Genomic DNA, 15206 nt, shown 5'->3' with positions numbered 1-15206 from the left:
GATGGCCCGAGTGTCACCCGGTGTGTCACCCGGTGCGTCACCCCGTGCGTCCTCTATCAACCCGAACAATAGTGTGTGAATGGCAGAGAGATGAATGCACTGTTTTGCACAGCTGGGGTGTGTTAGAGCAGGTCATGACCTCAAGCTGAACCAGACTCAGGGTTCTGCATCAAAACTGGCTCTGTATTGCAATCCCATAAGCAGGTAGGTAGGTGGGTAATCCTTTTAACAGGTGAAAACAGTAGGCTATATGAGGAAAAGGGGAAAAAAGAAAAAAAAATAGTCCAGTGCATGTCACATTGTGTTGACCCGTGTATTATGGTGCAATGTGTGTTGAGCTGCGTTTGTTTAATGATTACTGCCATGATTCATGGACACCCTGACAGAACCATCTCTCATACTGGAAGGTGTTCGTACAACTTCCCTACAACATTTGCATATAGATTTGACACTCTGCCATTTCTTTTGCGCTATGTTGTTGATCTCGCTTAATATCGTGACGATGATTCACAAGTAGGCCTAAAGTATGCAGTCTTAGACAGGACTGAGAGACAAGAAGGCTGAGTGGTTTCTTTACAATTCGCAAGGCAAACACACTCGTTCTAAAGCGCTTGCTTTCTTGACATTAGATCCCCCATTTAATTGTCGTCGGTGTCATTTCGATGCGAGTTTAAATCCAGTTTTACTACTAGAACAATACAGGACTAATGAGCCTGCTCTAAATCTTTTCTGCCACATTGCAGTTGAAGTCTTGAATCTGATTGGTCGCGTTGGGATGTGAAGGCGTCGATGGATTTTCCGACGATAGTGCGGACTTGTAATAAAAAGGGATGGGTTTATATTATATTATCCAGGATAATTAGTAACTCGTTCACAGTCAGTTGTACGGTAATAAATAGATAGAAGTGAGATGTTATTATGTAACAAAGAAAAATGTATAACCATCCATATTGAGACGCTTTCTGTACGGAGACGTTTATTTAACGTTCGTGGATTTCTGCCGTAGGGATGAAAAAAAAAATCTTCAGGACGGCGGATTGATGCTTTTCGATATCACGGTAACGTGAATGTTTATCAACTTTAAGAGAGGGAGAGAGAAAAGAAAGGAACTCCAGTTGTCTTGTGGATGTTCGACATTACCATTAAATGTAACTAAAGAGTTCAATTGTATTGTGTTGATGTTTAATATCTTCAAAATGGTAATTCTTGACAAATCGCTGTGATATAAAGGGAATAAAACACTTCGAGACTCGCTGTTCGAGCAGAACAAGCCACTTTGCTTGGCATCGGGGCCATATCACACCACTTCGTCAATGTTTTCCAATAACTACGCGTGTTTTATTCCTTACTTATTGCATGTCTTGATCATACAGTTGAATGTTGATCCGTATTAGCACCGAACAGTGGTGTAGTCCTAAAGAGAAAAGAAAAAAAGGGTGGGGTTTACTATTACCCAGGTGCCGGTACGTCACATATTACAAATTCTGTTTTACTGCGTTACTGAACAGAACTGCGTTACTGTTTAAATGTAATAAAAGTGCTAATTTAATGCAATGACAATTGACATCAATTAAGGAAAAGCATAAGCCAGTAATTTCAATACGTATTTTTAATATTTCATTGTCACTTTGCCATCACGGTATCTTACACAGTATCTAAGTGTGAACCTTTAACTACCGATTACTTGTTAATCAGCCCATAATGTGGTGAAATGTGGTGAAAAATAATTTCATTCATTTAAATGTAGAGTACAATGAATGAAGAGAAAACAGAGAAAACGCATTGATAAAATAGCCATAAGAGGATTCCAACTCGTGAGGCTTCCAAGAGGAGGACTATAACGTGGAAGTGCTTTTTATTTTTCTTTAAATCGTTTCATGTAATGTGTTTTTTTTTTTTTTTTTTTGTTTTGTTTTGTTTTTTTTTGGTCAAGCCAGTACTAAAAGTTGCAATAGAGATTGTAAATAAATAAGCGATGCACTACAATATCGTAAATGGATCGCGATGAAAACGGCGCAAGAGAAAGCGTGAATGTGCAAGTTCAGTGTCGAGCTCTTCGGAGAAGGGACAGAAGAGAGTAGAATCATTCCAGGTAATACGTTCGAGAGAGCATTCGAGCCCACTTGAAGAACCTTTACCTGACCGCTTCAGCGGGACGGTGTCTTCAGTCGGCGGTGACGGTTTTTGGGTGCGGTTGTCAGGGGCGGGGAAAGGTGGAATTCGTATAAAAATACACCCATTACAAAAAAGAATAGCGCATTTAACAAGAACCCCCCCCCCCCCCCCCCCCCCACACACACACACACACACACACACACACAATACAGTTAAAGGCAAAGCTAACGTAAGAGTAGATCAGTAACCAGTGGGTATTCCGAGCGTATACGCTAATATTGATCCTTAGAAGTCCTTATATGCAGACTACCCTGGGAAAAAATAAACATACAGCGTATACGTGCGTACGGCCTCGGATACACCACTGGCACCAATCGTTTATCTATGGTGCTTTTGTAGTAAAACCCCAATGTATTCCGTGCTATCATGAATACCAGAGCTGTGTATTGTGACTTTCTGTGTGGCTAGTCAGAGAAAACAGTTATTAGCTGCGCTGTATGTTGTGGACGTGTTGGTAGTTGCTGGGACGTGTCTGTCTCCGTGGGCTTCATCGACAGTACCGCCAGCGAAGTTCTTATTTGCACTCGCTGTCTTCACTGTCCTGTTAGAGAAGTTAAACATCCTGGGGAAGAAAAAAAAACAGACAACACACGCACATTACAGAAGAGTCAACTCACTTTGAGATTTCCGTAGTATGAGTACGAGTTCACATGCAAGCAAAGGTCTACAGGTGCACTGTAAATGGTTTATGGACATTTAAGTAATGTATAACTTAGTTCTCGGACTTTTTCTGACGTACTAAGCCTCTTTCCCAAGCCTAGTCCTCACTCCAACGTGAGCCCTTTTTTTTTATACCGTTCTATGTATATTAATGATTTCAGTGCTAATTCGTAAAGTATTCCACTTGTCTCTAGGTCTGTTGTGAATCAGCGTTGAAGTTCCTCAGCTTGTGAAATGAAAGGGTAAAGCTGGTTTATATCGCCTGAAATTGTAAACAATGGCATTGCGACAATCACTGATAAATAACACAGAACAATGCATTGAAAAGGTGTCGATTGCTTTGTATTTGTATTGTTCGTCAAAGTGTGATCGATATCCTCACTCACAACAGGGTCCGCTAGCTATATTTGGAAAATGAGTCATGGGAAAAGGTGTACGGAAAAATACCACAGTTGTAATGGCAACCTCAATACAATTCAAAATCTCCATTAGTGTGTGAAATATTCATGTTCCAATCTACAATAGAGACCTTTTTTTTTTTTTTTTTTTTTTTTTTTTTTTTTTTTTTTTTTTTTTTAAACCTCCACCTAGCTTTTTTGCTGTAGCAAAATAGTCAAGAAATGTATTGGAGGGTCTCAGATGTCAGACCACACTCGTTAACCGACATCTGTTATCTTTCTGTACACTGCTGTAAGACTTTTTTTTTTTTTTTTTTAAACGAATCGGTGACACGCACACACTCACACGTTCAGCAACAGAAGAACTGGGAAGATAAGGAGTGGCAAGAGCTGGAGTCGTAGAGTAGATGAATTATTGAGAGGCATCTGGGCTGTCATTTCCATTTGACGCGTGTTTGTCTTGCTAGAGCTTGTTGAATCAGCTGAATAATCTGTGTGGTCTCTTACTCCTTGTATTCCCCCCCAAAGTCTTTAATCAGTGTCAGACGTTGTATAAAGATGGGATTTGAAAGTCTTCACACAGTATTTAGTTTGCAGTTGTGAACTAGATGGCGATTAGATGTTATTAGAAGACAAGCAGTATATTCAGTCTTGAATTCCATCTCTATATCCTTTTCTCGCTGAGTATCTGATTAATGCTGTGACGCTGTGATACTCGACTGAACTCTGCCACTGGAATCAGTGTGTCCTCGGTCCTGTGAGTGTGTGTGTGTGTGTGTGTAGAAGTGGACGTCGATATTTATATCTCTGCTCTTTTCCTGCATTGGTGACATGAAGGAAGGACACGGGATGGACGTGATCTCAAGGGCTTAGTGGAATTCACCATCTGTCCCGCAATTACGTCGCCTTTATTAGAGAGCAAGCTGGCAAAGAGCAAGACTGGAATGTTGTTGGGCTGCAAATTATAGCTTTAAATAAATTCAGACCGAAAGAATGAACAGGTGGTGCAGATTAACCGTAGGAATAAAGCACAGTGGGCTATGATGTAGGAAAATAACCCGTGATGGGGTGGTGTGGTATGGCCTAATACAAAGCAAAAGTGTTTTCCTTCTCTTAAACTACAGTGAATTGCAATTGAGATGTTTTCATTTAGTAATGAGCAAAAGGTTGCGATTTTGAACTGTTTATAGTGACATTTACTGCTACTATTACTACTGCTTGATGCTTTGTTAGTTCATGTAGTCACTTGTGTTGTACCAGTTATAATCGGTCATTAGTCACTCTTTTCTTTTGCAGAAAAAAGTCACACAGCCTTTCTCGTGGTGGGAAACGTACTGACCGTTACGTACATAGTGCTGACACATGAGAGTTCTACAAATCTTAAATAAATGTCAAGAAGTATCTGTTTTTCTTTGTTAAATAACCACACATTTTGTCCCCCGGTGGTCTAGCGGCTCAGGATCTCGCACTCTCTTCGCCACGGCCCGGGTTTGATTGCACAAGCCAGAGCACTCTCGGTGCTGGTCCCAAGCCCGGATAAAATGGGAGGGTTGCATCAGGAAGGGCATCCAGCGTAAAAGCCCTATGAGGAGCAATCGAAAGATGAAGCACAACAGCCAGACATTTTTTTAAAAATCTGTTAATTATTAGGTTTTGATTGTGGAGCGTCTGCCATTCACATCCCTTTGAATGAGCTGTTACTAGAGAAACGCTCACGTATTAGAACGAGCGCATTGATGGATTTACAGTATCTCACAAAAGTGAGCGCACCCCTCACATTTTTGTAAATATTTGATGATATCTTTTCATGTGACAACACTGAGGAAATGACACTTTGCTACAATGTAAAGTAGTGAGTGTACAGCTTGTGTAACAGTGTAAATTTGCCGTCCCCTCAAAATAACTCAACACACAGCCATTAATGTCTAAACCGCTGGCAACAAAAGTGAGTACACCCCTAAGTGAAAATGTCCAAATTGGGCCCGAAGTGTCAATATTTTGTGCGGCCACCGTTATTTTCCTTAACCCTCTTGGGCATGGAGTTCACCAGAGCTCCACAGGTTGCCAGTGGCGTCCTCTTCCACTCCTCCATGACGACATCACGGAGCTGGTGGATGTTAGAGACCTTGTGCTCCTCCTCCTTCCGTTTGAGGATGCCCCACAGATGCTCAATACGGTTTAGTCCATCACCTTCACCCTCAGCTTCTTTAGCAAGGCAGTGGTCGTCTTGGAGGTGTGTTTGGGGTCGTTATCATGCTGGAATACTGCCCTGCGGCCCAGTCTCCGAAGGGAGGGGATCATGCTCTGCTTCAGTATGTCACAGTACATGTGAGCATTCATACATACATAGTTATTTTGAGGGGACAGCAAATTTACACTGTTACACAAGCTGTACACTCACTACTTTACATTGTAGCAAAGTGTCATTTCCTCAGTGTTGTCACATGAAAAGATATCATCAAATATTTACTAAAATGTGAGGGGTGTACTCACTTTTGTGCGATACTGTAAATCATTTATATTACAGATGGAGATTCAGTACTGTCACAGCTGCTGTTGTAGAAAATTAACCCACACCTTCAGACATGAGGCTTCAACAATACTGTGGTCTAAATGCAGATATATAAAGCACTGTATATGAGTCAGAAAAGGGTCATTTTGAAGTTGGAAAATGGCATGTGCTAATTATGGGTTGCCTAAAAAAGCATTTTCCATCAGCTGACACAATACTTCCATTTCTATTTCAGCAGTTTTACCACTCTTCCGAAGAGGAGCATGGGTGATTTTGTATATCACGCTAAAATTCGAAACTTGCTGGTGTGTACAGTACCAGCATGCCATGCTTTACAGAGAGGAATCATCCAGTTAGATGTCAACAGTGATGATGCTGATTAGGATTTACCATGAGGTTAATCCATGAGGTTACCATGAGATTAAACATCTGAAATGACTCTAAAGCAACTTCTAACTTCTGTGTTCACAGATTCTCTAGACATCTGTAGACATGATTCATTTCCTAAGACACGTTGTTGTTGTTGTTGTTGTTGTTGTTTGGAGCTTTTGAAGATTCTTGTCTCTTGGTAACCAGATCTTGTTCAGTTACATTAGATTTTAAGCTCTTATTCTGAGGTCTGTTAATGACAGTGTTACTGATACTCACATAGTGGATTATATCTTAAACCCTCTTTTATGTTTCTGAATTCAATTCACCTGCACACCGTGAATGGATTGGCTGTAAACACTGAACCAAGGTCAGGTGGTGTGACTAATGAAGTCATTTGGGTTTGTTCTTGTGTTTCTTGTAGGCTTTAAACAGAGGGATCGCAACAGTCAAAAAGGATGCAGTGGAAATGCTGGCCAGTTACGGTCTGGCCTATTCCCTGATGAAGTTCTTCACCGGGCCTATGAGCGATTTCAAGAACGTGGGATTGGTGTTCGTCAACAGCAAACGCGACCGGATCAAAGCCGTCTTGTGCATGGTCGCCGCCGGAACTATAGCCATCATCTTCCACACGCTGATAGGTTAGTCTGAGGGTGTATTCCAGAATTCACTCTGACAAGTAACAGCCATCAAAAAAAAGTGTGTCAACTGTGATAATGTGGAAAGATGGGACATAAAGAAGAATGTCTTAACTTGCCTGCTAGCGAATTAGCAGTTACCACAAGGCAAACAGCACAGGGACGGTCGAGAAAATGATTTCTGCTTGGTATAGAAAACAACAGGTTTAACTGAACCTAAATATGTTTTTATGTTTACAGTCTGTTTACCCCCAAAAGTGAAAATAGAAAAAAATTCAAAGATCCCATTCAGGTTGTATTAAAGCCATTATTATTTATTAATTTCATTTGCATTTTAATTGAATATATAAGAAAACTAAGTGCAAAGAAATAAGAATCATGAGTTACTCTATATATATATATATATATATATATATATATATATATATATATATATATATATATATATATATATATATATATACACATACACAGTATCTCACAAAAGTGAGTACACCCCTCACATTTTTGTAAATATTTGATGATATCTTTTCATGTGACAACACTGAAGAAATGACACTTTGCTACAATGTAAAGTAGTGAGTGTACAGCTTGTGTAACAGTGTAAATTTGCTGTCCCCTCAAAATAACTCAACACACAGCCATTGAGAAAAAATTTCCTATTCTATTGGCAGATAAATTTCATATCGTTCTACACGTAAATACGTAAAATTAGAAAAATTATCTGCCAATAGGAGAAGACTATTTCAAGCTTGGATTTGGTAAAAATGTCTAGAAATATGTTTAATCATCATATATCCGATTTATTTAATCTCATGAAAGGAAATACTAGATAAATTTGACTATATTCAAGATATGTTCTCTTTTTTTTTGTAGTGTCGAGTATATGTTGGGGTTTTTTTTTGGGGGGGGGGGGCAAAAGAGCATTTCCCATCATTTTTGGCCTATTTTTCTTCATTTTGCCAGAATTCAGTCTCAGTGACATACAATGGGTTTTCTCAGACTGCCAAATATGTCTTACTGGGATATCTTTTCATTCTAGTATTCAACTCTTTATTCTGTTCCTCTGGACATCTTTCTGCCCTCTTGTCTTCTAATTGCAATCCACAAATTGGGTTTTCCACAAACACATGTCTCTTGATTAGAGACCATTACTTACACATTTTGGCCTCTCAGCATTACTGTCGTTAATGCCTTTGACCTCGGCTTTGGTGCCAGATGTGTGCTGGGTTGTAATTTTCGTATGTACACAGTCCTTGGTGATAATGACTCTGCAAAAAAAATAATAAATAAATAAATAAAAAAGGGACACCATGTTCATGATTGTGGCTTCATCCACTGTGTTGACACTGAGAGGTTTGTTCCTGGTAGCTTTACACCTACTCTGTGTGTTCCTCTTGCACGGATGGATCTCATCCACAGTGTACTAACTTTTTACAGAAATAGATACAGAGATGGAAAAATGGCATTATTTAGCTGCTGTTGTAATATGCTCATTAAACAGTGGGCAAAACATTACTGTCCTCCTACTTGGTGCTCCACAGGTTTCAGCGGCCTCGCCCATCTACCAAATTACAGCTAGCTGGTGATGCAGAGACCAAAATTAGGTTGAATTACTATGGGGCTTAAGATGGCACCTACCTCCTAAAATATAATGTGATGATGACAGGATAACAGCCCACACTGTTAAAGCTTTGGCCACGTGCTCCCATCTTGTTGAGCAGATCGTGTGTGTGTGTGTGTGTGCGTGCGCGTGTGAGAAAGTTTAAAGCAGTTGGAATTAAAACTATCAGTATATTTAACATATTTATTGAAACGTTCTTCATTGTCACTGCGAGAGACCATTATTAGATAAGAAGAATAGAGACATGCTGTAATTGTATCTACACTATATAGCTAAAAAGTATGTGGACACCCATACGAGGGCTTTCCTCAGTCTGTTCCCGAAAACATGAAGGCACACATTTTCTATACGATCTCTTTGTACACTGTAGCATTATGATTTTCCTTCACTGGAGCTAGGAGGCGCAAACCTGTTCCAGCATGACAATGCCTCTGCGCGTAAAGTGAGCTCCGTAAATACAAGGCTTGCTGAGGTTGACATGGGAATACTTGAATGGCGTGCACAGAGGTCTGACCTCTGAATTGGAAAACCGACTGCTCGGCAGACTTCCTTTTCCAACAGCATTGCCCGACCTCACTAATGCTCGTATGGCTGCATGAACACAAATCCCCATAGCAACGCTCCAAAATCTAGTGGAAAGCCTTCCCTGAAGAGTGGAGGTTATTATAACAGGAGAGGAAAGGAGGAACCAACTCCCTGGTTAATTAATGCCCCTGGTTTTAATCTGGACGTGATGTTCAAGTGTCCACATGTTTTTGGAATAATATGATATTGATATCGTACTTTAATAACGTCGGATCGATATCTGGCATTCTTCTAAAACAGATATATTTTTGTATATATTTTGAGTCGCTGACTGATTCTATTTTATTTCATGTCTCTTATGCCTGGCTCAGCCTATACAGACCTCGGCTACTACATCATTAACAAACTGCACCATGTGGACGACTCGGTGGGCAATAAGACCAGGAAGGCTTTTCTTTACCTGGCTGCATTTCCTCTACTGGATGCCATGGTGAGCAGCTTCACTGTCCTTCCTCCATCTCTTATCAAACACGGACAATTCTCACCACCAGACCTGGCTTGGCTTTTTTTTTTCCCCTTTTCTTTTCTTACTTAAAGGACAGATGGAGTGTGTTTGTGTGTGTGTGTGTTTGTGTGGGAAAGCATGCGAGTGTGTGATGTATTTTTGCTTGCAATGCCAATCTTCACCTCCGGTTCTGATCTGGAGGACCATCAGTATGGTGGTGGACCCTGTTGGTGTCCATGCTGTACACTCTGTATCCCTTCCAAATGGCACAGTGCACAGGGACATTTTGTAGCAGCTTACTGTTATTCTGGTGCTAAAATTAGAGCAACCTGATGAATGCAAAGGTAAATCGAGCATGACTCGAGTGTGTGTGTGTGTGTGTGTGTTTCCAGGCCTGGACTCATGCTGGAATCCTACTAAAGCACAAGCAAAGCTTCCTGGTTGGCTGCGCCTCCATCTCTGATGTCGTAGCACAGGTAAATATACCATTCCATCTCATTTATACCCGCTAAGTGCTAATTCAATCAAGCTGCTTGCGGTGTTATTTATTTATCTCCCAGTGCATTTGGTTTGACTTCATTCATTCATTCATTCATTGTTTTACGGCTCGTAGGTTTATTGCTCAGACGCTTCATTAACTGCTGAGCACCTTCGTGTTTTTTTTTTTTTTCTTTTTCCCCCCTCTCCAGATTGTTTTTGTGGCTATCTTGCTGCACAGTCATTTGGAGTGTGTGGAGCCATTGTTGATTCCCATCTTGTCTCTGTACATGGGAGCCCTGGTGCGTTTCACCATTGTTGGACTGGGCTACTACCGAAACATTCACAACAACATCCCGGAATCCAGCGGCCCTGAGGTTGGGGTGTGTACCTCTTGACCTTATTATTGCTCAAATATACTGTGTGATATTGTAACTCTATGGGGTACTTGGCATACAGTACGGACATTAAGGCTTTGTAATTGATTTACACAAAAAAAACAAAAAAAAAAAACATTTCTAGTAGTATTCCCACAAGCTATGAAAACAGGAAGTGAGTCAAATTCCCACATGTACTACAGTTGGGTACTGATTCCTATTTCTAAACCTGAGGGCGCTATTACACATTTCCGATACCACATGCTCTGCGAACCCAGAGGAAACCCCCCAAAGCACAGCAAGTTCATGCAAACTCCACACACAGAGTAGAGGCGGGAGTCGAGCCCCCAACCCTGGAGGTGCGAGGCAAACATGTTAACCACTATCCCTAGACGATATATTATTTTGTCGGGTTTTTTTTAGCTGTGTAAACCTAAAAACGTGTAAAGCATTGTCGTTGAAGACAAGAATCAATGATGAAAATGACTGCAGCAGCTACTTTACATGTGATTTTATTAAGCACAGTCTTTACAGAGCTCGACGCAAATGTTAGCGTCGGCTTCCCTTGGTGTGTTCCTCTAATCTTTATTCCCATTCGTTGTGTGTGTGTGTAGGGAGATGCCACTATTAAAAAGATGCTGAATTTCTGGTGGCCCCTGGCCCTGATCTTAGCCACACAGCGGATCAGCAGACCCATCGTCAACCTGTTTGTGTCCCGTGACCTGAAAGGCACCGTTGCAGCCACTGAGGTCAGTGAAGTCACACAATAATGAATATCATTACAATAACCTCTACTCGACACATGAGGAATTGGCTTCAGCTGCATGACAAATGCACATGACACACCCCAATCTACCGTCATACGCATCTAATTTATACTAAACCTGCCCTAATTTACATAGGTGTTGCATTAGGTAGCCAACATAAAGAAAGCGTTCAATCGGATACTGTCATGTAAGATCAAGGAACATCAGAGGACAGGAAGGGACTACTGATTGGAAGGTCGTGAGTTCAAATCCCAGCACTGCCAAGCTGCCACTGCTGGGCCCTTGAGCATTGCCCTTAACCCTCAACTGCTCAATTATGAATGAGATAAACGTAAGACACTCTGGATAAGGGCGTCTGCCAAATGCCATAAAAGTAAATGTAAACGATGAGAGGAAAGAAGTAACAGGAAGCGGAAATAATACATTTAAATGAGTTAGAGGTGCGCTAGACCAAGATTGCGGCTAATAAAAAAACAGTTTTGGAAGTTTTATTTATTTCATGATGCTTTTTAAAGCGATAACGAGGTAGAAAATTTAATCATTTTCTACCCGGTAGGTATTTATCTGCAGAGGTGGGTAGTAACGTGCTTTATTCACTTCATTACACTTACACGAGTAAATTTTTGAAAAGAATGCAATTTTAAGAGTAGGTTTAACTGGCCGTACTTATACTCTTACACGAGTTCATTTTTAATCACAGAAATGTACTTTTACTTCACTGCATTCGGTGGTGTTCCTTTGGTACTGTTAAATGTTCATGAATATTTTTATATTTTAATCATTAGTTTATATCACGTGTAATGAGGTCGCGAGTCTCACGATACGCTGCAGTGGTCTGAATGCGTCCGCGACAACCGCTCACCTTTTTAGCGGCTCGGTAATGGAGAGGGGGAGGAAACGAGCTTGTCGACAGAGGCGACACACACACAAACAAGTTACAGTGCCCTCCACTAATATTGACACCCTTTAAATAATATAATCACAGGTTTATCCAAAAAATCCCAAAAAATATTCACAGCCTTCTTTGCTCATATTTACCAAGGGTGCCAATATTAGTGGAGGGTGCTGTAATACTAACACACACACACACTTTGGCCCTGTTTACACTAGTACTATAACACTATAACTGTTGCTACGGTTACGCCTGTCGTCTACACTACTCCGGCGTTTTCGAGGCTTCTGGAAACACCAAAGACCCCGTTTTAGTTTGAAAACTCCGGCCTCGCGTTTCAGTGTAAACAGACCAAAACGTTTTGAAAAAGAAGGCGTGGCTTCACCCACATTCACCCCCTGATTGGGTCTTCTGGATCATCGCGTATCCTTCCCTGATTCGTCAAGCCCCTATCACATGACCATTACGCTACCATGATCGTATACACAACAGCATGGAGACTGAACTGCAAGCTTTGCTGGCTTTGTCGTCGATCTTAGCAGCCGTTTTGCAGTTAAATTCTGTATTTTATAATACTGCAGCTGCCCACATGCGCAAGAGGCGAGCTACGATTAGAGCGATCGCCAACAAATCTCATTTCAAGCGGCGTAAGCCCTACACGGAACGCCGGTTCGGACCAACAACCGACTTCCTGTTTACACTCGTATGCGCATGCCCAGTGTGCACGGACAGTCATGTGACGTGCGTATTCAGTCGTGTAGCGTGGACGGAGATCGTTTCTGAAACACGGCGGAAACGCCAGCATGGACGAGGCTCGTTTTCATTTTTTAGAATAACACAGGGCCTTTCTCTTCTGTTCTCTGTTGTCTTGTTTAAATGCAGATGCTGACAAGTTTGTGGTGTTAACGTGAAAATAAAGACCGTCAACTGCTGGGGAAAATGTTTGTTTTAGGAGTGTGCGCGAGAGATTTTGTGTTTAAAATAACAGGTTGTGTGTTATTGCACCCATCACAAGACTGGGATATAGTGCTTCATCGTAAACCCAGGTTTTATATCATATAAACAGAACAGACAGACTTTCAAGGGGAGGTGTGACTTACAGTTCTCCATGTAGTCTGAGATTCAGGATTTTCCCTTCATTCTAATCGAAGTAACTAGTAGTAGATGTTATGATCATCACTAGTAACTTGCTACTTGGGTCGTCTTCTCATTGTTCTCTTTGTTACACTTAATTAATTGTTAGCATTATTAGCGTTACTGTTACTCGAGTAATTATTTTTATAAGTAGTCTTACTTGTACTTGAGTAAACTTGATGATATTTTTCTGGCTGCTCTACCCACCTCTGTTTATCTGTATTTCCGTGTTCTTCTATCTCAAATCCTTGCTATGTTAGTACCGCATTTATAGGTATAGAGTGCTGTAAAATCGAGTCCTAAAACCCGGGAATGAGTTAGCATTTTAGCACGTCCGGTTCCATCGTCCCTGAGCCAATAGGCTCGTCGAATGGGCTTTTGGTTAAATGCCTGAAATAACATCTGTGGTTAACACAAGTTCAAGATATTCTCACGTTTTATTCTACGACATAAACCGTATCAGTAATACCCCACTCGTGATTTTCCTAAGTTTTTACGTGTCTTGAAAAAAGCGGTTGCTAACAGTCGGCTAAATGGGACTACAGAGGTTGTTGGGGACGTTAAACGTCATCACACCGAACATGAAAACTCATCTACTACGGCCTCGTTGGGTTTATATTCGCAGTCTTACAAACTATTCCAAGTCAAACTTGTAGATTTATCAATTTATAGTATTTTCCAATGGTAGTGGATTATTTTTATTTTATTTTAGTGCTGGTGACGCTGGAGTCGTGCGACCGTAGTGTACTTCGTTTATAGCCTAACTTTATAGCTTTTTCACTTCTGGCGATCGTATTCAGGCTTCAAAATTCATAAAAGTTGTGTTCGTTTGTGAAGATTATCTTGAGGAACAAAAACGTGTAAGAATCATAAACCTCCGTTTATTTTCTGTGCTTCCGTTCTATTTCTAGCTTATTTTCTGCAGTAATCCAAAAGCTAATGGAAAAATCCTCTTGGCTTTTTGTTGAGGGAACCGGAGTGATGCTAACTTCCGGGTTGGCGTACAAAAGTGCTGCACTCTATTTTATGTGTTCATTTTAAAATGTAAGTAGTTCCGATTGAACTTTAGTCGTATGTCATTAAAGTGTTGTTCATAAGACTTTACAAGTTCCCCTCTTGAACAAAGGCACAAATCCTTTGATAGAATATGTTGAAAGAAATCAACCAAACACTAAAAGACCAACTAGCAAAATGAATAAATTAGCATATTTGTAGTGTTGATATGAAATTATATAATAACTCAAACATACGTGATGAGCATCTTTGAATATATTTGAATATCTGCCCAGAGCTGATGAAGAGCCACATCTGAGCCTCTAATTCATATTTACAAATAGCATTTTAACAGTAAACCACTACTACGTATAATTTAGTACGAGGTCTCAGGTGTGCAATTGCGATGATTGACATTATTTGCTATTTTTTATATATAAAAGCTATCGTTTTTTTTCCTGCTCTACATCTACTCTATGTCCTGTAGTGATTGCTGTTAATATTCAGTTTGATTATATAAGTGTAGTTCAAGCTGTTTTTTTTTTTTTTCTTTCTTTTTCTTCCAGGTTCTTAAAATGTTGGGCTCAAATTGACATTCACAGACCTGAGTTCAAATAAATGAAACCGATGAATAGCAGAATTTGTCGACACTCTTTTTATGATCAGGTTTGAAAGATTCAGCTATTTCAGTATTTCAGTAGGCACGGGAAGACACTGGAATTTAAACGCGTACGTGTCGGTTTAACACAACGTTGATCCCACTTGTAATTCTTCACGGACGTTTTTTTTCTGTGACTTGCGTTCTCGAGTGCCACTGCATTTATGATGCTTGGTGGCAGCCGAATGTTTTATATAAGTTTATGCCTGTCTTACAGCTCTGTAATTACCATATAACACCGGTGACCTGAGCTCTTGTGAGCTGTTGTGTCAGATGGAATGAGCGTTTTTATTTCCAGGTCGTGTTATTGTGAAATAACTAGTCTAGAGGGTTCAGGGATTATTAAAGGGTGACGGATTTCTCTTTGTGCATGTAAAAACAAGGACACTGTGGTGCACACGTGTTTCTGATTTGTCGTATCTGCCTTTTTTATCATCAGTTTTTATGATGTGGCCGTTATGCAGTACGTTTCCTTTGCCCAATCAGAAATGGGTTGTTTTTC

General features: G+C 40.5%; 1 protein-coding gene across 4 annotated transcripts in view; it reads left to right on the top strand.

The window, feature by feature from the left end:
• The window catches only part of ankhb (ANKH inorganic pyrophosphate transport regulator b), a 32759-nt gene that overhangs the window by 774 nt on the left and 16779 nt on the right, over positions 1 to 15206 (top strand). For all 4 annotated transcript variants that reach the window (XM_053628098.1, XM_053628097.1, XM_053628099.1 and 1 more), the window contains exons 2-6: positions 6539 to 6755; positions 9273 to 9391; positions 9799 to 9882; positions 10096 to 10266; positions 10875 to 11009. In XM_053628098.1, the coding sequence (XP_053484073.1) occupies positions 6539 to 6755; positions 9273 to 9391; positions 9799 to 9882; positions 10096 to 10266; positions 10875 to 11009 (726 nt within the window). The remainder of the gene's footprint in view (positions 1 to 6538; positions 6756 to 9272; positions 9392 to 9798; positions 9883 to 10095; positions 10267 to 10874; positions 11010 to 15206) is intronic.

Source organism: Ictalurus furcatus, chromosome 7 (genome assembly GCF_023375685.1).
Source record: "Ictalurus furcatus strain D&B chromosome 7, Billie_1.0, whole genome shotgun sequence".
In the NCBI taxonomy this organism is placed as follows: Eukaryota; Metazoa; Chordata; class Actinopteri; order Siluriformes; family Ictaluridae; genus Ictalurus; species Ictalurus furcatus.
Note: the sequence above shows the minus strand (reverse complement) of the source record. Positions and strands in the feature narration are given on the sequence as shown.